The sequence below is a fragment of the Doryrhamphus excisus genome, linkage group LG10 (genome assembly GCF_037039965.1).
Source record: "Doryrhamphus excisus strain RoL-2023G ecotype Guam linkage group LG10, RoL_Dexc_Guam_v1.1, whole genome shotgun sequence".
NCBI lineage: Eukaryota > Metazoa > Chordata > Actinopteri > Syngnathiformes > Syngnathidae > Doryrhamphus > Doryrhamphus excisus.
The window spans coordinates 14,887,343-14,913,243 of record NC_136366.1 but is presented as its reverse complement, the minus strand read 5'-3'; the positions used below and the strand labels follow the sequence as shown (position 1 = coordinate 14,913,243).

At 41.0% G+C, this 25,901-nt stretch overlaps 2 protein-coding genes across 7 annotated transcripts in view; one reads left to right on the top strand and one right to left on the bottom strand.

The window, feature by feature from the left end:
* Positions 1 to 19,882, top strand: part of igsf9a (immunoglobulin superfamily, member 9a) — a 49,689-nt gene extending 29,807 nt beyond the window's left edge. For 4 of the 5 annotated variants that reach the window (XM_078794183.1, XM_078794180.1, XM_078794182.1 and 1 more), the window contains 14 exons: positions 1,150 to 1,295; positions 2,042 to 2,184; positions 2,853 to 2,993; positions 4,026 to 4,142; positions 4,261 to 4,411; positions 7,628 to 7,739; positions 8,723 to 8,913; positions 11,021 to 11,229; positions 11,516 to 11,600; positions 14,222 to 14,389; positions 14,669 to 14,705; positions 14,961 to 17,129; positions 17,569 to 17,642; positions 18,685 to 19,882. In XM_078794183.1, the coding sequence (XP_078650309.1) occupies positions 1,150 to 1,295; positions 2,042 to 2,184; positions 2,853 to 2,993; positions 4,026 to 4,142; positions 4,261 to 4,411; positions 7,628 to 7,739; positions 8,723 to 8,913; positions 11,021 to 11,229; positions 11,516 to 11,600; positions 14,222 to 14,389; positions 14,669 to 14,705; positions 14,961 to 17,129; positions 17,569 to 17,642; positions 18,685 to 18,848 (3,907 nt within the window). In that variant the 3' untranslated portion in view covers positions 18,849 to 19,882. The remainder of the gene's footprint in view (positions 1 to 1,149; positions 1,296 to 2,041; positions 2,185 to 2,852; positions 2,994 to 4,025; positions 4,143 to 4,260; positions 4,412 to 7,627; positions 7,740 to 8,722; positions 8,914 to 11,020; positions 11,230 to 11,515; positions 11,601 to 14,221; positions 14,390 to 14,668; positions 14,706 to 14,960; positions 17,130 to 17,568; positions 17,643 to 18,684) is intronic. The other variant, XM_058065163.2, reaches the window with a different exon arrangement.
* LOC131120080 (alpha-1A adrenergic receptor-like) overlaps positions 1 to 25,901 on the bottom strand; it is a 202,188-nt gene that overhangs the window by 57,344 nt on the left and 118,943 nt on the right. Inside the window, exon 5 of one of the 2 annotated variants that reach the window (XR_013629283.1) lies at positions 865 to 899. The exons of the other annotated variant lie outside the window; for it this stretch is intronic. The gene's annotated coding sequence lies outside the window, so the exon portion shown is untranslated. Of the gene's footprint in view, positions 1 to 864; positions 900 to 25,901 lie in introns of those variants that run through there. 2 annotated transcript variants of the gene reach the window in all.

Genomic DNA, 25,901 nt, shown 5'->3' with positions numbered 1-25,901 from the left:
TAAACTCAATTTAAATCTTTTTAAAACTGGTTTTGGCATCTTTTTTAGGTCCCCCTCCTGTTTGGCTGCTGCGTGGGGTTGTCTTGTGCGGTGTGCTGTTTTAATCCCTATTTTTTTCTTTCTCTTTTAAATAATGTATGACTTAACTTATTGTAATTTATGTATTTATTTTTGTAAGGGTACATGTGGACCGTGGGTTATCGTCCCATTTCCGTGGCTGATCGGTTGCTCTGGGGGTTGTGCTGGGTCATTATTGTGCTTTAGGTTGAGGAATACATGATGCTTTTTTCCCTTCTTTTTTTACTTTTCTCTCTTTTTTCGGAGGGGCCGGTGTGAGGGGGCAGGCATGCCTGTGCAGGGACAGATTTGGGGTGGCGTGTTGTTTTGCGTGTTCCTGGTCAAGATCGACGAGGAGTGTTCTGGGTTTGGTGGTGGGTATGCGGCAGGCTGGTGTGTGGCTGGTCTCCTTTCTCCCTGGGTCGGCAGCGGTTGGTCTGCCCCCGGGGCGTCCTCCTTGGCAATTACCGGTTTGCAACGTATGAGTGGCAGAGGCTGGTGGGGCTCAGTGTCCTTGGTATCTCTCCTCTGGTGGCCTCTGTGGTATATGATGCTTGCTTCTCGGTCTCTCCTTGGCTCTTTGGGATTGTGTGCTTCATGGGCAGGGTCCGGTTTTCTGGGTGACGCTGTGGTGAGGAACCTTGGGCTGCTGTGATGTTGTGTGGGGCGCAGCTCCGGCTGATTTGACTGATCCATGGCATGTGGTGGTTAAGGGTTGGCGCTATGAGTAGTGGCTCCTGTGCTGGTGATGCTGGGGGGACTGGGTGCCCTCTCCGGTTGGTCCAGCCTGGGATGTGGCCTCTGGCCTGTGATTTGCCTAGTTCTGTGAGTTCTGTCTCTACCTATACATTTCATACAAATGTTTACGAAGGTTCATACTGAGGTTTCTCTGAAAACATTTTACACTGTAAAAATGAGTGGGAACTCTTCTTCCTACACAAACTACAATTACATTTTCTTAACATCGTCACCTTGGGAAACAGTGTAATAAGAAAAAAAGCCTGCATCACCGAGCCAAGTAAAGCACAAAAGAGCTGCAGGTCTCTAGTTCTTCTTTGCATATTTGAGTGTGTGTTTTTTCTCCCCCTGAAGGTCTTTAAAGTCGCGTGTAAAGATTATGGTAGATGGAACTCTCCTCATCACCAGCGTCACCCCAGAGGATTCTGCGAACTATACCTGTGCTCCAACAAATGGCCTGCTGGCGCCTCCCACTGCCTCTGCCAACCTGACAGTAATGCGTACGTACGCATGTGTGTGTGTGTGTGTGTGAAATGCTCCTGTTTTGGATGAATTTAACCCCTATGTATTATTCTTGCATGATTTCCTGTCCTAACTGCAAGATGTACTAAATGTATTTTAGAAAGTATTCTATTGACTACTAACATTCTGAATATTAAATTAGTAGTTAGTATATTACATAGAAATAGAAATATCAATTTGTCCTATTTTCCACTGCATTTTTTTTAATCCTCCATATTTTCAGAAAGACCTGAACTGTAACAAATGTAATACAAAAATCATAACTAATATAAATCCTAAAATAATAAATCAAAAAATTAATACATAGGGTACATAAACCTTCACCCAGTTATAAAAGCAGTTTGAATAATGTAACTTTCTCAGTAGTGTTTATTCATTCACTGTTAAAATGTATCTTCTAAACCTGTTAGTCCATTAGGGCATGAAGGATGGTGTTTATTTAATATATGCAGTGACTCATAGTTCAATAACATGCTTGATTTATAGTGTAATTTCTTCACCATGACTAAATAATTCTTAGTTTCATCTAGGCCTGTAAACTCCTTCCATGTGGGAATCACTTGTAGAATATGTTTATGCCTGTTCATCAGTTCTGTAAATTCATCAAAAGTCACGGCCCAGTTTCACCAGGATATGTGACTTTCCATGTGGATGAAATAGTGTGCTGCGGTTATTTAAAAAAAAAATCCCAAACGCCATGAAATGCAAATTTTCCCTTTCTCAGATCCAGCCCAGGCTCTTGCCATGCCCCAGGAAACTTATCTTCCCACAGGCATGGGCGGCATGGTTAACTGCTCCTCGGTAGCTCAGCCTCCTCTGCTTTATGTGGTGTGGACTAAGGATGGAGAGCCAATTGATCTGTCATTGGTAAGAGCGTATGAGGTCCTCCATCTTCAAATGATATCTGATCAATTTTATGCTCATGCTATAGTTTAATACAAACTTCTGTAATAATAATAATAGTGTTAAAAACTGTTTTTAGAAGGTCATAGACAGGTTTTTTATGCTGTAACTACTAAACATTCGATTTCACTGTCGAGATTACTGTACATGAAAATCACTAAACCCATTTAACCAAAACATTGTTAGTGAAAAAACACCTTTTTATGTAAAAGAAAGCCACATTGCTCTTTTCTGAAAATAATGGAAATACCATATTATGTGTGGAATAATGTCCGTCCTCAATCTTATCACCCAACATGTTAGCACTTTGCTTTTTTGAGATAGACATGTCAGAAGGCACGCCACAGGAAGTGTGATATATCTCCTGTGGTGTGGAACAAAGGCTTTTGGGAGTCAGGATGTTGCCAATTATCCCAGTTGTACCACTGCTGTCACAAGCACTCACAATCACTGTAACAACACGCTGTCACAGACTTGACTACTGATGGGTCTACTGTAATAGCACCACTGATGTCATTACAAACGCAATTATTTAAAGACAACCAAAAGTCCTTTTTATGTATGTTTTTATGTTTTTTATTGTGTATTTTTGGCTGGTGCGACTTATACTCCAAGCTTCTGTGTTTTCACAGTATCCAGGGTGGACCCTGACACCGGAAGGCCATTTGCTCATGGCCACAGTCAATGATGATGCAGCGGGCGTATACACATGCACTCCATACAACAGCTATAGCACCATGGGACCATCTGGACCAACCAAAGTCATTTTGCAGGTTGCTGTGTGCAAAAAGTGTTTTGGAATGTTCATTCATTCATTTTCTACCGCTTTTTCCTCACGAGGGTCGTGGGGGGTGCTGGAGCCTATCCCAGCTGTCTTCGGGCGAGAGGCGGGGTACACCCTGGACTGGTCGCCAGCCAATCACAGGGCAGTTTTGGAATGTATTTTGTATAAAATATTGCACATTCGGGTCGCACCACAAGTGGTTAGCGCGCAGGTCACATAGCTAGAAGACCCGGGTTTGATTCCTCGCTCTGGCATTTCTGTGTGGAGTTTTCATGTTCTCCCCAGTTTTCTCCGGGTATTCCGGCTTCTTCCCACATTCCAAAAACATGCATGTTATGAATGTGAGTGTGAGTTTGTCTATATGATGGGCTGGCGACCAGTCCAGGGTGTACCCCGCCTCTCGCCCGAAGACTGGCTGGGATAGGCTCCAGCATACCTGCTACCCTTGTGAAGATAAACGGTAGAAAATGAATGAATATTACACATTCTTCATTTATCCCTTTCATTGTAGATGTGTTTCAGAATGTTTTCTGCGTGTAAAACTATAATTTTTCTATATTGAAAGTGTCTTGTGTTAACTTTTCTTGGTGTCAGAACAGATTAATTGTATATTACATTGTTTACTATTGGAAAAATATGGGGTTTCCAAATGTGGCATGAGGTAATCTATATATCCGTACAATGAATGTGCTTAAAAATGACAATGAATGTTCTTCTAGTTCAACAACCACTGCGCTTACATTTTATAATTAGCCAAAATGGCTTCTGTCACAGTCAATTAAAAATTTAACAGGAACAACATTTCATTGACCTTTTCACTTCAACGTTGGTGCCCTCTGGCATTAATGGAAGTCGGCTCAGTCTTACCACAATAGCAGCACTATTAGGGAGTTAATTGTGTGGCTAATCCTTCTGTTATTAAGATAATCTTGTCCAAAGAGGCATTAATCCAGTCTTCATTTCCATTGTTGTTACTGCTGCAAGCGCCATGATTCAGCTGTGTTGCTTGGATGATTCACAGGACCCCCCATCATTCAGCATCGCTCCAGAGAAGCAGTACAAACAGAAGATTGGAAGAACTTTGCTCATCCCATGTCAAGCAAACAACAATTCCACAGTTACAGTGAGCTGGACCAAGGTACTTTGAAGTGCACAATCTGTGCTGATAAACTGTACACATTATTATTGTTAGTTGCACTTTTTCAGCGTTTGGTGTATTGTGTCATTCGTTTAACTATTTTATTTCTTGTGTGAAGGGCAACTTGGTTCGCCGCGTATCTTATTCCATCAAACCCAATGGCTCGTTGTTGCTGCGGCCCCTCGCCAAGGACCACCACGGAAAATGGGAGTGCAGTGTTTCTAACCGTGTAGCCTCAATAAAAGCCAACACTCATATCTTTGTTTTGGGTAAGTGCAAACAAGTAATAGAAGCAAAAGTCGACAATGTATTATGTGAGGTGTGCACTTTACAAGGCAGCTTTTTGACACCGCAGCTTGTTTTGTTTATTGAGGTCGACTCGCGGGTCTGAAAGGTTTTCTTTTCTTTTCATGTACACAGTAAATGGAACCTTTCGACATTATTGAATCCAGTTCAGCATCACTGTAACCTATTACCCACATAACACACTGAAATAGTGAGGTAGAGTTGACATGGTTGAGTTACGGACCGGACATAAGAGCCGTTTGACATCTGTTGGCATGTAGCATTCTCTTTCTCTCTCCACATAGCTGAATGAGCTGAAATGATCAAATTTACCCCATCTAGCTTTTCAGGAGGCACACAGCAGTTGGCCAACAATCGAATTAGAGTGAGTGGATGTAAATTGGGGTCTTCATATAGAAGTGTGAAAAATGGACAGACTACGACTGTTTTAGTGCATGAAAATGAACTGACTGGAGTCCAGTTCCTACCCACCGCTGATACAGTGAAGAAAATAAGTATTTGAACACCCTGCTATTTTGCTATTTCTCCCACTTAGAAATCATGGAGGGGTCTGAAATTTTCATCGTAGGTGCATGTCCACTGTGAGAGAGATAAACTAAAAAGAAAAATCCAGAAATCACAATGCATGATTTTTTAACAATTTATTTGTGTGATACAGCTGCAAATAAGTATTTGAACACCTGTGTATCATCTAGAATTCTGACCCTGAAAGACCTGTTAGTCTGCCCATTAGAAGTCCACCTGCACTCCATGTATCATCCTGAATCAGATGCACCTGTTTGAGGTCGTTAGCTGCATAAAGACACCTGTCCACCCCATACAATCAGTAAGACTTTAACTTGTAACATGGCGAAGACCAAAGAGCTGTCCAAAGACACCAGAGACAAAATTGTACACCTCCACAAGGCTGGAAAGGGCTACGGAGCAATTACCAAGCAGCTTGGTGAAAAAAGGTCCACTGTTGGAGCTATCATTAGAAAATGGAAGAAGCTAAACATGACGGTCAATCTCAATCGGAGTGGAGCCCCATGCAAGATATCACCTCGTGGGGTCTCAATGATTCTAAGAAAGGTGAGGAATCAGCCCAGAACTACACGACAGGACTTGGTCAATGACCTGAAAAGAGCTGGGACCACCGTTTCCAAGGTTACTGTAGGTAATACACTAAGACGTCATGATGTGAAATCATGCATGGCACGAAAGGTTCCCCTGCTTAAACCAGCACATGTCAAGGCCCGTCTTAAGTTTGCATATGACCATTTGGATGATACAGAGGAGTCATGGGAGAAAGTTTTATGGTCAGATGAGACCAAAATAGAACTTTTTGGTCATAATTCCAATAAGCGTGTTTGGAGGAAGAAGAATGAAGAGTACAATCCGAAGAACACCATCCCTACTGTGAAGCATGGGGGTGGTAGCATCATGCTTTGGGGGTGTTTTTCTGCACATGGGACAGGACGAGTGCACTGCATTAAAGAGAGGATGACTGGGGCCGTGTATTGTGAGATTTTGGGGAACAACCTCCTTCCCTCTGTCAGAGCATTGAAGATGGGTCGTGGCTGGGTCTTCCAACACGACAACGACCCGAAGCACACAGCCAGGAAAACCAAGGAGTGGCTCCGTAAGAAGCATATCAAGGTTCTAGCATGGCCCAGCCAGTCTCCAGACCTGAACCCAATCGAAAATCTTTGGAGGGAGCTCAAACTCCGTGTTTCTCAGCGACAGCCCAGAAACCTGACTGATCTAGAGAAGATCTGTGTGGAGGAGTGGGCCAAGATCCCTCCTGCAGTGTGTGCAAACCTGGTGAAAAACTACAGGAAACGTTTGACCTCTGTAATAGCAAACAAAGGCTACTGTACCAAATATTAACATTCATTTTCTCAGGTGTTCAAATACTTATTAGCAGCTGTATCACACAAATAAATTGTTAAAAAATCATGCATTGTGATTTCTGGATTTTTCTTTTTAGTTTATCTCTCTCACAGTGGACATGCACCTACGATGAAAATTTCAGACCCCTCCATGATTTCTAAGTGGGAGAAATAGCAAAATAGCAGGGTGTTCAAATACTTATTTTCTTCACTGTATCTATCAATCATTTACACCATTTTAGGCTTACTACTGGGCTCAGAGGTGTCAGTAACTATCCTCGTCTACTACGGGCACAGATGACAAACAACCATTCACACTCACATTCATACCTATGGACAATTTGGAGTCACAAATTAACCTAGCATGTTTTTGGAATGTGGGAGGAAACCGGAGCACCCGGAGAAAACCCACAGGGACAAGAGATGTGGAATCGAACACGGGTCTCCTAACAAATCACAATTAAATGTTCAAGCAATGTTTATGTTGAAAAAGTGTTAGGTGTTTGTCATACTTAAATGTTTTAAAAAAATAATTAGTAGTCAGTGATAACACGACTGAACAAAATAAAAAAATATATATGTATATTATTCTTGATGAAAAAAACTGTGCGGAAAAGTGATTGCCCCCTAAACCTAATAACTGGTTGAGTTTCTTACAGCACTGTGGAGGAATTTAGCGTAAAAGCTGGTGTAAAAGTAACACCAAACTTTAGAAAAAGAACATTATAACAACAGTAAAATGTGGTGGCGGTAGTGTGATGGTCTGGGGCTGGTTTGCTTCTTCAGGACCTGGAAGACTTACTGTGATAAATGGAACCATGAATTCTGATGTCTACAAAAAAATTCTGAAGGTCTGTTTGTGACCTCATGCTGGAACCAACTTGGGGACAATGATTCTAACCACACCAAAAAGGTCCACCTCTGAATGAAAATGAAGACTTTGGAGTGGCCTAGTCATAGTCCTGACTTGAATTCTATGCTGTGGCATGACCCTAAGAAAATAACTATGGAAAACCATCCAATGTGGCTGAATGACAACAATTCTGCAAAGATAAGTGGACCAAAATTCCTCTACAGCATTGTAAGAGACTCATTGCAAGTTATTGCAAACATTTGACTGCAGATGTTACAGTAGTCATTTGCAGATAAACTGAGCGATCAAACTGTTTCGATGGAGAATGCATTTTTCTGTGACAATGCATGAGTGGATGCCCACATCGGTCCAGTTCAAGATGGGCTTTAATGCTGTAAGGCTGTTAAAAGTGCTGTTCAATTTACATGAACTCCTGTCTGTTCTTGCCATCACAGGAACCAGCCCCCACGCAGCTACAATGCTGTCCGTCTCTCCAGGGGTGAAGCAGGCCAATATATCCTGGGAGGCAGGCTTTGATGGAGGTTCACCACAGACATTTTCAGTTTGGTGGGTGTAAAGCCTCCTTCTTTCTGCTTGGGCTGTAACCATGGCAGCCTTTGACAGCACTCGTATTACTCTATTGATCTTTAGGATGAGGAATTCATTTATCCGTTATCACTTCTTGGCAGCTACAATAAAATATGCCACTGCAGTGCAGCGCTTTATAATGTGGTGGCCATGCTATGGCAACATTCGGAGGATACTGACAAGCGACAAGCTCATAAATTGGTTCATGTGAATCAGCACTTTTATAATGGTGTAGATGTAAATGAACATAACGGATTTGTGTTGGCTTTGTAGTCTGTGTGTATATTCATGGTGATCTGATGCATCCGATATAATATATTGAATTATTTTGATATATTAAGGGTAGATTGGAATGGAATTGGAAATGGGACTGTAAGCATCTTGTAGCAAACTCACACAAGAAAGATAAGATTAGAGTGACAACATAGACATTAAATGATATTATGATGCAGTATTAATGATTGTGTATTTGCGGAAGCGCTGTGGGCAAATAGTGGCATTCCATCCTTGTTTTCACAAATAAAACAGGCCCTTCCACTTAACTGCACCACATTAATAAAACATATTCTCACCTCTTTAATGAAAGATGACACATCAAGCAAGGAGCTTCAAACCTTTTTTAAGACTGACATTAATAATTTTCTTTCAGTTGTGAATAGGTGAATCGTTCTTTTTTTTTCTTTTGCCTCAGGAGTCAAGAAATTTGCTCTGTATAAAATAGATATGTAGGACCTCTGCTCTGCAAGAGATAACGACAATCACTCTAATTAGAGTGGTAAGCTCACTGTGCTATAAGTAGGGATACATCAGTGCTGTCTTTGAAACAAAATTTGGAGCTGGTGATGAAGATGAATGATTAATGAAACCCGTTTTTCTGTCATGTTTCATGAAAGCAGACTCCCATAATTCCCCTCCTCTCTTTTGTTTTCACATCTCGTCTCTCGCTCTCATTCCTTCTGCAGGGTAAAGAAAAAGTTGGTGCTTGATAATGAAAGCAAGCAGGACTGGTTCTCTGTGCCCGTGTCCCCCTTCTATGGCAGCTCCCTGCTGGTGACAGGCCTATCTCCTGCTACAGAGTATCAGTTCAGTGTACTATCCCACAACAAAATGGGCACGGGACCTTTTAGTGAAATCACCACAGCACGAACTTTAGGTCAGTACCCTCCTCTCTTATCCACTTAATCTTTCTATCGTAGAATTCTAAAATCAGAAACTCACTGAAGAAAATAAATCTCATAACAGCAGCTCATTTTTTTCTTTGCGATAAGCAAAGGATAAAACACTGGTTTTGTCGAGTTTTTATATGCACTCTTGGAGGTCATCCATCCTTATTTGGTCGTTGCTTAGCAGCTACAGCAACCTGAATGAAAGTATTACAGTGTCAAGCCAGTTTCAGACTGGTACAGTATTTGATTTGACTAACCACACATAGCTTCAAGACTAACGTTTTCATCTACACTGAACAATTGAATCACTGCTGCAGTTCATAATATCAATGGGGATCCTCCGTCAGTGTCACATGTCATCCAACACATGACAAGATGCCCAAAGCATATATATAAAATTTATATGAAATAAAATCCCAAGTACATGCATTACTGCCCGCCTTATGCTAGCAGTTTTTCAATACTTAGATGGTAATGGTTTAATTTGAACATGCATCTGGCTACAATGGAAGACATCACATAAATCAATTCACAGAAAAGAGAAAGACATGTTCATGTTCATGTCTCGCATAAGGATTGTACATGATGGGCAATATTCCAAAAAATACACTTCTTTTTTAAAAAAATGTGCACAATAAAACAACTCCTTATTAGTCCCTTCATGAATGTGTGCACATATAGCCGCCCTGGCACATGTCCTGGTGTATCTGTTGACTCATTGCTCAAAAAACTCCTGTGGCTTATTTTTCAACTGCAGCTTCATTATTTTTTTGTCATGCTGTTTAATGTCAACATGCCATATTATTAGTCAAAAGAGATGGATGTTTAATAAAATTATATGTACTTTTTGGCTAAATTAAACAACAATGCAAAAAAAACCCATTAATAATTGAAATAGTAATATAGTATTGTACTAGGTGTCAGTAGGGGTTCGGTGAGACAAGCACCAGACTTGATTGGTGGAACAACAGGCTTTTGTTGCTGTTTTAACTTACTATCTCACAAGAGGCACAGCTATAATAACATAAAAATCCTAATCATTAATAATAACATCCCCATAATGACAAGCTAAAACTCAACTCTGAACCCCCGACGTCACTTCCTGTCACCTATTCTGGTTCCATACCAGCATCAGAACACATTTACAATATGTATATACTGTACTATATTGGATAATGTAATGTAAAGGTGACTATGTGTGTGTTATTTTGTGTCTAGACGGCTCTAACAATGTAAAAAAATATATTTAAGAGATCGTAAACATGTTTTCTCTGCCATAACTACGAAAATATTCCATTTATGAATAAGGAAGTGTAGTACTCTGTGGAAATGAACCACAAAAAACGAGGGATTACTGTATTCGTCAATGCATGTAGTCAAGAAACAAATTATAGACTCATAGATCATAAAATGCACCACATAAGAAGACCAGCTTCACAATATAAATAAACTATCGAAGACTCTTATGTAACATAATCATCAGACTTACGTATCCTTTCTTGTGCATTGTATTCCCTGCTCTGTGCAGGCGCTTTTCACACGATGAGGCATTCAAGAACACTGTGTAACTCTGTGTGTTTGACCAATATAGTCGTTTTTCATTTTTATTCATATACCCTCGATGACAGTTTGCGTACCCCACTTTGAGAACCTAGGATATAGTCCATTACTCTGACAGTGTGTGACTATCATAATTTATGATATAGTTCTTGTAATTCAGTGGTTCTAATGTTTTGGGTGGCCGTTGTAAATTAGCATAAAGTGATTAAAGTCATCTTTCATCTGAAGTTTCAGTAATTAGAAGTAGCAGCTATGTGATCAATGATCATTAATTTTTCAACATTATCCAGCAGTTAAAAAACTCTTGGAGCTTTCCTGCATGTTTACTTGAATTGAGTAAAAGTGCCTTGCTTTTTTCACATTTAATCGGAACTCTATGGAAGTAAAAAAAAAAAAAAGCTGGCACCGACTCCTTGTAAACATGTCTGTTTGAGCAGCAGAGCTGCAATTTCCTGCACTCTGATTTAAATTTTCCACCTTAGTGCAGCTGGCTAATAAACTGAAAACTCTGTTTTGTTTTGTTCGTTCTATCAGAGGCAACACCAATGAGAGGTCAGCCTGTGGTGCTGTCAGCTAGTCGAGGCTCAGCAGGTATAGTTCTGCAGTGGTCCCTTCCCGAGATCCAGAACCCACCCATCACCGGGTTTATTCTCCAGTCCCGCATCAAGCAAGGGGAGTGGCTCAATTTGGATGACGACATTAGTGCCAACACAAGCGAGATTGTCGTTCCTGGTCTGCATAAGGTATCAAGCTATATAGCTGGACATATACATGTATTTATTTGTTAATTCTAGAACGGATGAAATGACAGTGGAAAATATTTTTTATTTGTTGAATATGTATAGGTAGCTGGCAAAATATATTCTGTCTCTTATCAATTGCTGGCTTTTCCTCTCTGTGCCTGTTTCTTTTGCTCTCTAATATAGGCCTAGTCAAATTCAAATCAGCTTCATTAGCATTGCAGGCACAGTCCTGTGTTGACAAAGTGAGGTTTCATCCTGTGTGTGTGTGTGTGTGTGTTGGTCACAGGACTGTGTATATGAGCTGCGGCTGCTAACTCAACGCGGTGAGCTGCTGAGCGAGCCCAGTCCATCAGTCAATGTCTCCACCATGGGTAGGTCTTGGAACAAACCTTGCCCCTCACATTCCCATCCCACCTTGTGTGTTAATACACCCACCGACTCGGAATGTATCTCAATTTCTATTCCCGTCCCTATGTTTCCCAAAAAATTGGAGCAAGGCCTCTGGGAATATTGCCCATTAGATACCCGAATGGAAGAAATTGCCACGCTAATAACTTATTGAAAGAATTGTTACAACTATTTGTGCTGTTTCTTTGTGTGTGTGACATGAATGTTTCATTATATACGGTCCACAGATATATTCTGCAGAGATCTACAACCCCCCTGTGTTTAATTCAAAGGATGTCATTGTACTGTACTGTATATTATTTAACACAGCTGCTCATCTGATTAACCGCCTGAGCAAATTATCCAGAACAATACAATCGCCAGATTTACAGATAATGATCCTCAAGGACACATGTTGTTGATTAGACACACTTAAATCAGTCCTCCTCTCGTGGTAGTCTTCATTTGATGATGTAAACACTGCTACTGGCATGGAATAAATGTCAGTGGAGTTACACAGAGTTTAAATGTAAGTCAAATACAGTGCATCCGGAAAGTATTCACAGCGCTTCACTTTTTCTACATTTTGTCATGTTACAGCCTCATTCCAAACTGTATTAAATTAATCTCTTACCTCAAAATTCTACACAAAATACTCCATTATGACAATGTCAAAAAAGATTTTTTTGACATGTTTTGAATTTATTAAAAATAGAAAACAAAAAAAATCACATTTACATAAGTATTCACAGCCTTTGCCATGAAGCTCAAAATTGAGCTCAGGTGCATCTTTTTTCCACTGATCATCCTTGAGATCTTTCTACAGCTTAATTGGAGTCCACCTGCAGTAAATTCAGTTGATTGGACATGATTTGGAAATGTAATAACTGTCTATATAAGGTCCCACAGTTGACTGTGCATGTCAGAGCACAAACACCAAGCATGAAGTCAAAAGAACTGTCTGTAGACCTGCGAGACAGGATTGTCTTGAGGCACAAATCTGGGGAAGGATACAGAAAAATTTCTGCTGCTTTGAAGGTCCCAATGAGCACAGTGGCCTCCATTATTCGTAAATGGAAGACGTTTGGAACCACCAGGACTCTTCCTAGAGCTGGCCGGCCTTCTAAACTGAGCGATCGGGGAAGAAGGGCCTTAGTCAGGGAGGTGACCAAGGCCCCGATGGTCACTCTGTCAGAGCTCCAGCGTTCCTCTGTGGAGAGAGGAGAGCCTTCCAGAAGGACAACCATCTCTGCAGCAATCCACCAATCAGGCCTGTATGGTAGAGTGGCCAGACGAAAGCCACTCCTTAGTAAAAGGAACATGGCAGCCCGTCTGGAATTTGCCAAAAAGCACCTGAATGACTCTCAGACCATGAGAAACAAAATTCTCTGGTCTGATGAGACAAAGATTGAACTCTTTGGTGTGAATGCCAGGCGCCATGTTTGAAGGAAACCAGGCACTGCTCATCACCAGGCCAATACCATCCCTACAGTGAAGCATGGTGGTGGCAGCATCATGCTGAGGGAATGTTTTTCAGCAGCAGGAACTGGCAGACTAGTCAGGAAAAATGAATGCAGCAATATATAGAGATATCCAGGATGAAAACCTGCTCCAGAGCGCTCTTGACCTCAGGCTGGGGCGAAGGTTCATTTTTCAGCAAGACAACGACCCGAAGCACACAGCCAAGATCTCAAAAGATTGGCTTCAGAACCACTCCGTGAATGTCCTGGAGTGGCCCAGCCAGAGTCCAGACTTGAATCCGATCGAACATCTCTGGAGAGATCTGAAAATGGCTGTGCACAGACGTCTCCCATCCAACCTGATGGAGCTTGAGACTTATTGCAAAGAAGAATGGGCAAAACTGCCTAAAGATAGGTGTGCTAAACTTGTGGGATCATATTCAAAAAGACTTGAGGCTGTAATTGCTGCCAAAGGTGGATCAACAAAGTATTAAGCAAAGGCTGTGAATACTTATGTAAATGTGATTTTCTTGTTTTCTATTTTTAATAAATTCAAAACATGTCAAAAAAACCTTTTTCACATTGTCATAATGGAGTATTTTGTGTAGAATTTTGAGGTAAGAGATTAATTTAATTCAGTTTGGAATGAGGCTGTAACATGACAAAATGTAGAAAAAGTGAAGCGCTGTGAATACTTTCCGGATGCACTGTATATGTACGTAACCACAAAATGACATGACATGTATTTCTGTTTTATTTGCCATTCATCCATCAATTTTCTATGCTTATCCTCACGTGGTATGCAGGATTTTCTTTGTGACTAGCCCAAGTGACTTGAAGCGAGAGGCAGGGCACACCCTGGACCCTGGACTACATTTGACAACGATAATATAAAAAAAATATTGGGAAAAAAAATATTGGGAAATTGACCAGTCCCTGCCATTGGCCCGAAGATACCAGTGATCTAGTGTGGGCAGGCGGTGCAGAAAATGGATGGATCTGGGAAATAGTAGCTGTATGCCACAAAAGGATTGTACTGGTCTGATCATGGACAATTATGTCAGCTCAAGCATGTTTTTTTATAGGTGATTGCTGCCCAGTTTCATCTTCACATACCAATCCATCTCTGGTGAATGTTGTGACAGGAATGGAAATGTACCCTTCGACATCCAGACTGCTGGAATCTCCAGAACCATTATTGGCTGGCATTCTTGGTGGAGTTGGGTTCATGTGTTTGGCATTGGTCCTGCTGTTGGTGTCCGCCTGCCTCATCAGCCACAGAAGGAACCTACGCTGCCGAAGGAAGCGGAATGGTAAACCACCGCTTTGTCTGACACTTAGCAGGCATTCAATGATGAATAACGTCATAAATAGAGTAGTTTCTTCAATAAAGTATTTAAACCACTCCATTTTATGAATCATACAACACTATATTGGATCTGTCGCCTCACATTTCATAAAAGCTATGTATTCCACTTTCATTGCTGGCTGGTATATGTAGTAAATGTACACTTGTTTTTACTTGGTCAATTTGTTTGGACCCTGTAATGAGCTAGACACCATGTTGCCCCTCTCCCCCCACCCCCTTCCAGAACCCCCACCTGCCATCTATAAGTGCTCCCCATCAATGTAAGTACCCCTAGCTCATGTCCTTAACATAACTCGCATTCACCTTTTCCTTCCATTCTGCTCTCAGCAAAATGTGTTGAATAATATCAAAATGTCAGTAGTGTTCTATTCTCATATTCCTTTTCCTCTTCACCCTCATTTATTGCTGGTCTTTTTCTGTGTTCAGCTCATTCTCTCTCGTTTCCTGTTATTCTCTCTGTTTCTAGCACCTTTGCTTTTTCTAACATTTTTTTTCTTCCCCGCTCTCACTCACAGAAAGATTTCAGGCTCCGGCAGTACAGACAGTGTGTTGAAGAAAAGCCTACTTCCAGCCAGTTCCCTCTACCCCACCACTTCCTCTACCATTTCTTCCTTGTCCTCGCAGACACATTGTTCCTCCTTCAACAATGAGAATCGTTATCACAAGCCGTCACTGTCCTCTCACCACACAGAAAACCAAAATCAATTCCCATGTTCCAAATCGCCTTGTCCTGTTACTCCTTCCGTTGAGTTGATCTCAAGAGGTCCAGATGGGCGTTTTATAATGCTGCCGTACGACACTCTGAGTGTTCAAAGTAAGGAAAGTGTCAAATATAGCCACCCGTGTAGTGGCCGAAGGTCTGTATCATTATGCTCCGAGCTGCAAGACGGTAAAAACCCACCGTTTGTTCTTTCTGTGGATCTCCCACCTTGCAAAGCAGCTGAAACAAACACAAGGCAAACATCTGACCCCACCCAGCATACCGACATCGATATCTTTGATGAAAAGGGAAATTCTGATGGCTTTCCTGACCTGAACAGCATGTGCTCTAACAGCAGTCTGGCAAGTGTATTTCACAAAAGAGCGCTATCTCCCACATTTCCGGTGCTGCCACATATCCGCTCAGGCCTCGGTAAGCCATCAACAACTGCCAGTACTCTGGTTCTCCAAATGGAACACGAGCGGGAGACGGGAAACCTCAGCCACTGCTTGAAATTGGCTCGGGAGAGGGAAGAGCTGGCGAGGGAACTCCAGAAATACATGCTGTACAGACGCTCCGATGGGAAAATGGGTGAAGGGCCACGTGTGTCTGAGAAGCGAGACGGTTATGAGCTTATTCGGGAATATAAGAGCAGCACCTTGCCATGCAGACACCCTCCAAGCTACAGGGACAGTTTTCCAAGTCATTGCTCGTCATCGTCTGTTCACTTGGATGCTTGTCCCACAGTGATAACAACCAGGACCTCCTTCACTCCTTCCACACCTCCAAATCTGTCTTATTTAAATTCTGGTAACCAACATCCTACTCTTTCCTTAACCGGACAGATCCCACTCAAATGTGAGGAAGCAGACCATTCTTTCAAAGACGGATTAACTCCTCCACATCTCTCCCCGATGCAGAGGCATGGAAGAGTACAGGAATCACCACAGGGCTATGATAATTTACTGCAATCCTCCTCTTTAGAAATGCAAACAAATATACCTTCTTCTGAGGCATGGAAACAGAACAATACATCAATTCATTGCGATAAATTTGTCAAAAGATCCAATTTGTTTCCCGACATATCATCAGGTTGCTTAAAAGTGGTGGAAAAATTCCCCAAGCCCACTGAGCAGGGTGTAGGTATCGAGATGAGTGTGGATGAGCCAGAGTTTAACTTTGTCACACAACCCATGCTGCACAGTAGAATCGCCTCTCATGTGCGAGGAGGGTACTCTCTTCCTCGCAGAGGCCGATATGAAGAAAGGAGGAGGAGCATAAGCTTTCATTATCGTGATAAATCGTCAGAGCCAGAGCTCCGAGGAGTCGTAAGCCAAGGTACGAAACTCTGGGACTCGAAGCAACGAAGTCAGAGTCTAGACTCCAGAAGACAAAAAGAGACAGTTTTTCTAACACCTGATGCATGGATTGACTCTCTAAGCCAAAAAAATACATCCCCTTGTCATCCAGACCCTTTGTGCAAAGACCACCAAAGTTCACCCACCAGCAATATCTCCAAATATTCCACCAATAGTCCAACAACATATCATTCACCCCATGTGATGGACTCCCCCAGCAGGAGGCCTGCACAGAATCCCATTGTTCCAGATGACCACAAGCTACGAAGAGATGTCTTTTCTAATGCTGCCAAATGGCCAGCCGTCTACCAGGAAGCCATGCAAAAGGCAATGGGTTACTTAGAGGCCACTAAGGAATCTTCCAGATGTTCAATGCCTGATGACAGCAGGCCACACAATAATCCAGAGACTCTGGAGTTGCCAGACATCTACGAGGGAGTTCCTGAATGCGGGAGCAGCTACAGTAGTTATGCAAGCAGTGGCCGAGGAAGCATGGAACCCGCTAATGGACGCTTGTCACTGTGTCATTTGTCAACAAACATCACCAGCTCACCTGGAACCGTACAGGAAGAGGGTCAGGCAGGCGCAGCGGACAAATACGGTCTCCAAATGGAACACCCCCAAAGGTATTAATGAGATGATAATTGATGCAAATAAGTACAAAATGAGAAGTGGCTCGCTTTTGTAAAGAGAAGCCTGAGTGGTGGACACAGGGCTTTTAGTGGGAGCAGCTGAAAAGCATTCACTATTGGAGCGTCTGAATACGTTTATATATTTTTAGATGTGGAGATGCATTTCATAGGAGATCATTAAAAGCAAAATAAAATCGAATACCATAAATCAAAGCAAAACTGTCAACCTCCAGTCTTTTTTTTAAATGAGCTTTGCCTCAAATTAATCAAAAAGGCTATTTTAAATAGAAATATTTAACACAAGACAAAGTTAGACTTGATGTTTGTTTCCTTGGTGGACCTCATTATTCACAAGTATTGATTTTGTATATTTTATTTAGCATCCTATCCCATTTTAACTTGGGTTTGAAATTATGTTCTGCACTCTCTCCAGCAGAAAGCCCTCGGTTGATGAGAATTATGAATGGGATGAGGCTGACGTCTGCTCACAACCAACCGACCATGATGGTGAGTCTGCTGCTTTTCATTTTTAATTTATTCAAAAAAATTAAAGTAAGTCAATTTCCTCCTCAGTCAGCCATTGTGGGCGTAACTTATCTTGGTTTATCTTTTTGCTCGGCTCAACTAATCTGGTAGAACTGGTAGCCTGCAAGCTGGCCCTGAGAGGCGAATCAGAAGTCTGATTGGCTAAAAGAAACAGCCCATTACGTTCTCCCCGTGCATGTGTGGGTTTTCTCCGGGTACTCCGGTTTCCTCCCACATTCCAAAAACATGCTAGGTTAATTGGCGACTCCAAATTGTCCATTGGTATAAATGTGAGTGTGAATGGTTGTTTGTCTATATGTGCTCTGTGATTGGCTGGCGACCAGTCCAGGGTGTACCCCGCCCTGTGACCTTTGTGAGGATAAGCGGTAGAAAATGAATGAATGAATGAATGAATGAAGAGCCCCATTGCCCATAGTGGGCCAACACTCCTGATTCTGAAGGCCTTGGGCAGATTTCATTCCTATGGCAACACTTAGAGCAGAATCTGAAATCTGATTGGAGAAAGACACTGTGACATGAACATATTAGACTGTTAGGAAGAACAAATTAATTTTGAAATGTTGGTCAATGCTTGTGCTAATGGTTAGAGAAGGCCTTGCTGACCCTGACTGCACACCCGTGCCTGCAGGAGAACACAAAATACTCCTAAATTTTTCATTGCTAGATATATTTCATTAAGTTGCATGTAAGTTTGTGTAGGTTTCATGTGGCGGCTTGAACCATATTCAGTGTCTATGAAGGGTTATTGCTTTGTAAAAGAAATGTTTAATCTTCGCAAAGTGACATTTTTGTTGAGAGACAAATCAGCAGAGCGTTCCTTCTTTTGTTCTTCCACGTTAACTGATGTTTTACTTGAAGGCAAATACATAAAAGCTGGCCCTTATGCTTTGACTGATTTCCATCAGTGGGAGTTCAGGCTGAAATACATTTTTAAACATTATATGCAAAGTAAAATATCATTAAATGAAAGATAATATCACCACCTGTTTCTTGCTACCCACAGGCCTTCTTCCTTCATTGAGTCGACGCAACGCCGCAGCGCTTTGTCGCCATCCCAGCATGCAGTTTTCCCCCAACACACTGAAAAACTTCAGTCAGCACTCTTTGCTCCTGGAGCATCAAAGCAGCTGCTCTGCCGAGCTTGAACCTGACACTGTGCTTTTCTGACAGCGTTTGTCTGACTTTTCACTTATTGACTTGCAGCACAAACACGACAAACACGTCACCACTTTACCTGATTCACCTTGTGGTGATTTTTTTTTACTGCAAATTGGACGTCACATCTTTTGTCACCTGTATTATTTTGTTTTCATGAATTATTATTATTAATGTTATATTGTTATTATAAATCTGCAAATTCCCAGGGCTGTGAATGCTGAATGTGCACGATAGCTATATTAAGGTTCACCTTTCACAGACTCTCTGCGACCTGATTGGCTAAGGGACTGTAGACCATTGTCAATCGATCTCCTCCGTGCCGTCCTGTGCAGTACAGAATGCATTCAGCTTCAGCAAAATTAACATAAACTTTCGATCGCTAGCAGTGTGATTCTAAAGTGCTGTATGTTTGCAAGTTTTGTCCCCGCCAACACCCACAATGTCAACGAAATGGTCTTCACCATCAAAAGCACCTGCGGTCGCATCTGAAACCCGTAAGAGGAAGAAGTTGCAACTGTAGGCCGCCATTACTGAAAGAGGAAGGAAGCAGGCAAGTGCGATGACAGATGACAGGCAATGTGGTTTAACAAGGATACAAAAACGCTACAGTACAGCAGAACGGCGTCAGGGTGATAAAGAGGCACGGTCAGAGGAGTGGAATACATTTTCTTTTGTCTTTGTTTGAATCATTAAAATTCAAACAAAGGTTTGAACTTGGTGTGTAAACAAGAGAAGAATGTGATAAAATGTTTAGAAAGGTGTATGGTGAGTGGTTTTACAGCCTTAAAACATACACAATAATTGTAAAAAAATGTAAGTTGGCTTTTTCACTTTTTGCAGGCTATTTTGGGAACTTATCCCCCGCGATAAACGAGGGAACACTGTATGTCAAAATACTTTGCTGTGCTGGTTGTAATGTATTATCGTGACAAATATAGATCTATATTTGCTCCGAGAGCACCATTAGTGCTCCAAACATATGAAATTGCTCTCACTTTTTGTTGTTCACTTATGCAAGGCCATTAAATATGTTCATTTATTGAAGTGGGTCAAGTCCTCTTTTTGCATTTGTTATTTTTATGTGGACCACATGACATGGACATGAGCATTGATGTCTTCAATTGCTTAATTACTCTTATTTTGTCTACTATGAGTATTGCGAGTGTAAAGGTGAATACTGAGTGGTATTTAGAGGGTCATAAACAGGTTTTCCATGCCATGCCAACTATGAAAAAATGTGCAAATAAGGAGTCCTACTTTGCGATATTAAACAATGGATTACTTTTATCACAGATAATTGGTTCCAGACCCAACTGTGTTAAGTCAATTTTCATGAAGTAGGCTTCAGAATTAATAATTAATTATTATTAGAGCCCTGGAGACATGAAATAACACCCCTGTAGTCACTTTACCTTCCTGTTATTTTTGCTTTACAACACATTGCTCAACTGTAATGCGTAAGTGAGAACACAAAATGGCCATGGCTGTAAACATTAGCAAGCTACCACTCTCGCAAGTGAGTCTCCAATATATTTACTATTTTCTAAGCTTAAAGGGTTTAAAACAAAGTGGGAAAGAAGGACAAAGAAGACAAAAAATTACCACTTCCACACTGAGTGGGAGGAGAACTTCTTTTCAGTCTATCATGTCTGATTCAATGCAGTGTGATGATAATAATGTTATGTCATTCAATATTTTTTGTCTGATAATACGCCCTAGACAACCACAAAACAGCGACCATTTATTAATGAATTCCTTTCTGAAAAAATGTGTTCCATGTGTACAGTATGAGTTTCCAACTTACACGAACAGTCAACTTACATGACTAGGAACAAACATACAACTGTATGCCAGTGATGAGAGTATTCAAACATTTAGTATTTTGCCAAACCACATATACTAACGTCAGAAAGTTTCATGGTAATACATAATCTTTCCTTGCAAAACCTTTTAATATTAGTCTTGCCACAGGTTTGTAATTATTTGTCATTATTTAAAGTAGGTGGGTGGCATCCGGCTGTAGCTCCAGGCCTTTACATTAATAAGCAAATAATGCCATCATGTTTCAGTTCATTGTTGTATTTCCATCCCATAATTTAAATTCACATCTCATACAGCCTACATTTACTGCAAATCAATGTTTCCCCCTTGTGGAATATTTTTATGTTCTACTTTGCACATATTATAAGTCTATAAAAGCCAAACTCCATGTGGTACTCTGGGGATTTGTAGTCAGCACTACTTTTTTAATCCATACATGGGTACATGTGCAAAACTTCAAATGTGTGTTTTTCCCCATCATACTAAATACAACATCAACTTTCATTCTTACTTGCTTGTTTTCTCATAGAAAAACACTTAATTACTTAATCTATATCAGATTCAGACAACTTCTGCTATAAGATCTGCTATAAAATGCATATGTGTCACGCTACAATATTATTTTAATAAGGATCTCACTGTGTAGCGGCAGGAAACGGCAACAGAGTATTGCAAACCAACAAATGACAACGATCCCATGAAAGGGAGAAGCACACACCTGAACTAAATAGACAACCGAAATTAGTACACATTGCTGGACACTTTAATACTCGAAGATTGTTTTTCCAATGACAGCAGTGTACTCCGCTAATGTGTTTTTCCTTGATTGCATACCGTGCTGCACCAAACCCTCCCGTGTTGACAGGCAACTATTTCCGTCTTTTGAAATGATTACAGTGTCTTTTTCTTTAAAAAAATCACTTTAAGACCCATTTTCAAATGTTCCAAAATGCCATTTCCACAGACCTAAAAACAGTTTGTCCTTGGCACAATGCTATGGCAGTAATTGTCATAGAACTTTAAGGCAGGCAAGCCGTAACAATGTCTCTCAGGTCTCCTATGATGGCTTAGCAATATACAGCTCAATTCTGCTCCTTTGACAGCCAGTGGGCAGCTGATTTAATTGACTGATAAAATACTTGTCTTACATTTGAATGAGCGCCCAGTTGTACTAATGGTATTAGAAATGCAGCGCCAGGCAACCACGGTCTCACACAAAATCGTATGAGGTAATGTCACAGGCGTCTGTTTGAATTCAATATATTTAACCTTTTGTAGCACTTTGACTTGAGCCATTATCGGGTGGGACAAACGCATCTCTTCCGGCTGACTGCAGAGCCTTTTCTTTCAGTATATCAAGAGCTCACAGTGGGAGTGAGAGAGTACAATATATGTTGCTTTTAAACGACAAAAGTAGGAAAAATTGACAAGTAAGGTTGTTTTTGTAATGCAATAAACGTCAATACCTGCCATTTCTATTTTATTGTTTCGCTCTATAAAGACTTTCTTTTCCAACTTTTCTGTTCAGAGGATGTTAGAAAAAGTGATATTATAAATAAATATTATGAGGTCCCGAGGTAACACACTTCCTAAATATAACATCCTGGGGAAAAAGTTGTTGGATAAATGTGCACATTTAGGAATTAAGTGAATATAAATGGCAGTTTTGGAGTTCTTCTGTTAACAATGGTTGAATGTGTACATTTCCGAATCAATTACAGCAGCTACATAAACATTTATTATACACCATGACTTTTCTACTGCAAACGTAATGTCCTTAAGGTAAGTGTGACAGAATTATTCTTGCTCACCGGACAGTAAAATACAGAGAAAAGTCATACATGGAGGTTCTTGCAGTACTTGCTTTATCCTGAAGAGCTGGGGGCGTACATGAGCTAGAAGGTGGTTGTCACTACCCTACTTCCTTCTGTCTCTTTGGGCTTTTCCTTTCAGGGGTCGCCACAGCAAATCAAATTCCTCCATACAACCCTGTCTTCTGCATCTGTCTCTCTCACACCAACTACTCTCATGTCCTCCTTCACTACATCCATAAACCTCCTCTTCCTCTACACCTCCTACCTGGCAGCATCCTTCTACCAAAATATTCACTATCTCGAACCATCTCAGTCTGGCCTCTCTGACTTCATCTCCAAAAACTCTAACATGTAATGTCCCTCTGATGTACTCATTCCTGATCCTATCCATCCTGGTCACTCCCAATGAGAACCTCAGCAGACCAAACAACATGGCAAAAAGACAGCATTTTGATTTTGTATTTTTGACAGCAGCACCAACTGAGGAGGAACAAGTCAAATTTGACATATATATATATATATATATATATATATATATATATATATATATATATATATATATACATACATATACACACAAAACGTGTTAATTAGAACTTCATTGTGACCTGAACAAACACACCAGTAAAATTCCATCCCCATTTACTGTATGTATCTCTTACCCACACTCGATTTTAGCACGCTCATCCTTTCTCATTGTCATTAAAAGAAAGCAAGATGCATTCAGGGACGCTCCCAGCATCACAAAAACAGAATGTGCAGAAGGAAATACACTTGTAAAGCTGAGAAGGCAGCAATGGCGTTCAAGCTCCAACTGTAAATGATGATGATGGTTGTGAGGAAGACTAGATGCACTATGGTATGGTTGGGTGTGGTGGAGACAGGGATCTGACCATTTCTGAGTCTGGTGATATAATAATATGCATATTAGATGAGTGAATTTACTGCCATCATAAACTTTGAGCCATACTGATCATTTTTCTCATTTACATAAAATGGGCATATTTCAGACATAATTGTTGGTGGTAATTAATCGTGATTAATTAATTAAATAGTGATTAATCACGTTTTAACAGCCTTTCAGGTGAGTTCAAATGACTTGGCTGCATAGGTTGGATGCAGCAAAATGCATTTGGTGCACCTTGAAGTGTTAATTTCCAAAATCACAGCAGATGAAACATCATTTTTGCTTCTTTTGAGTCATCCAAAAAACATTTAAGAAATATCTTAAGACCGTAATGTTGACTCAGGTCCATTGTGACCTCAAAGAAAGATTCCTGATTTGGAAGTATAAAGGAAAGTTTGAAGGCCACCCAGCGTCAGTGTTTTTTTTTTTTTTTTTTTTCCCTGTCACTGTTCTCTTGTGCATTGTTCATTGAAGCTGGCAATGTGCTGCTCACTGAAATTAGAACAAAAGCAATTTGGCATCACAGTCGGATTATTCATTTGCCGCATTGCTATGGGGTTAGAATCAGGATCCACTAATAAAAGTGGGCACCAGACTAATTAAATGCTATTCTTAAAATGTCCTTGAGACATTACCAATCATGACGTAATTAAGAGGAAGATATGTCGAGGGTGCATTAACCATTTAATTAGACCTTTACACTTCAGTGGCACTTAAATAAGCCACATCATTATTTCTGTAATGGACACAAAACAAGGAAACAGGCTCATTGATTCACCATTAATTATGAAGACTCATGTTGCTGTGGATTTCGGAACCGGTGGACATGCAGAAGGCACCTCTGGATGTAGAGTGCCGAGAAAAGTAAATCGGATTAGATCCAGACATGGATTGGACTAGACCCCACTTTGAAAGACCACTTAAATCCCTCCTGTTTTGAGCAATCGGTTATGGGAGTCCGTCCATCTTTCTTATTGTATAATGTTAACCCAGGTTACTATGACAACAACCCTAACCCTAACCAATATATTCACTATCTCACCTCTGGACATGTCCCAACAATCTCAGTCTGGCCTCTCTGACTTTATTTCCAAGGCCTCTAACATGTAATGTCCCTCTGATGTACTCGTTCCTGATCCTATCCATCCTGGTCACTCCCAATGACAACCTAATCATCCTCATCTCTGCTACCTCCAGTTCTGCTTCCTGTCTTTCCTGTGCTCCTCAGTGCCAGCAGCACTCATGCAGCCTCATACCATGACACTTCAACCACAATGCGTGACTTGTCTTTGCATGCAGAAGGCATCATCTTTAAGAAGAGGCTTTCTTCTGAGATGGCAGCAACGCACACCAATTTGATGCAGTATGCAGTTCTTTACCATGGAGTGCCATGTTGAACTTCCAGTTAGCAGTATCCGAGATCGGGTCTCCCAGCTGTGACGTCTGCGCGCTAACCACTCGACTGCCGTGCAGCCCCAGATTATTGAAATATTTTACAAAATAAACACACTGCCAGTTGCATAGTAACCATTATGTTGGCAACACAAGCTGCCAGCGAGTGAACACTTTTAGGATTTTAGACGATGGAACAATGCATTTGCGCAGCTTTAGCGTTTGACTGGAAATTGTGTCAAGCAGACTTTTTACAAAGCAAATCTCTCCTCAAAAGAGAGAATTTAAATGGAAGCAGCACAGAGACCAGACTACATTTTAGTGTCTCATTTGAGCCAAGTTTGTAAAAACCTGAGGGGCTCTCTGTTGCCAAAGTGTGTGCAGGATGATGCTAGAAAACAGTGCCTTTAAAATATTCCCTGTACGGCCACAAAGGATGTTAAGTGTTTTCAATGAGTCATACTCTTCACAGTACAACTACCAAAAAAAAACAAGCTTACAAGCAGCCAGTGCCAAGCCCAGATGTCGACAAGCTAATGCATGGGCCTTTCAAGTCACATTGCCATTATGCATCATGTCACAAGTTTGTTTTGATTCTCATTTTTGTGCTCCTAGTTGGAAATGACAGCACCGTATTAATGCAACATAGACAATTGCAGTAACAGGCACCTATACGCATATGTTAAAGAGCATTTAAGTGGAAAATTACTTTGGCCATCTTATTGTGTCTAATGGACTCTGTTCAAACTTCCAAGGCCCCCATGTTGTTTGTGCGGCAATAAGTGCTCCGGATTGGCCATGCCCTATTGAAGATCCATTTTAGTGTACAAAAGAACAACCAGACATGTGGAGAGAGCAAAACCTATTTGTTTGCAAAGTCTGTTGTAGACCAGAGGTCTGTACTACCAAGCAGGATTTCTTCTGTAATTGGCTGGGGTTCAGAGTACCTTCCGAAAGGGTTTGTTCCATTTTTGAATTATCATGCCTGCGATGGTCTCAACAAAATTCTTACTGTTTACTATTATACTGTATGTATGTAACATTTTATTTAATGCTTTAATTTAGCTGAACAGAGAAAAAAAAATCTTATGATGCTTTTTTCCTGATTTTCTCCACTACCATTGTTCT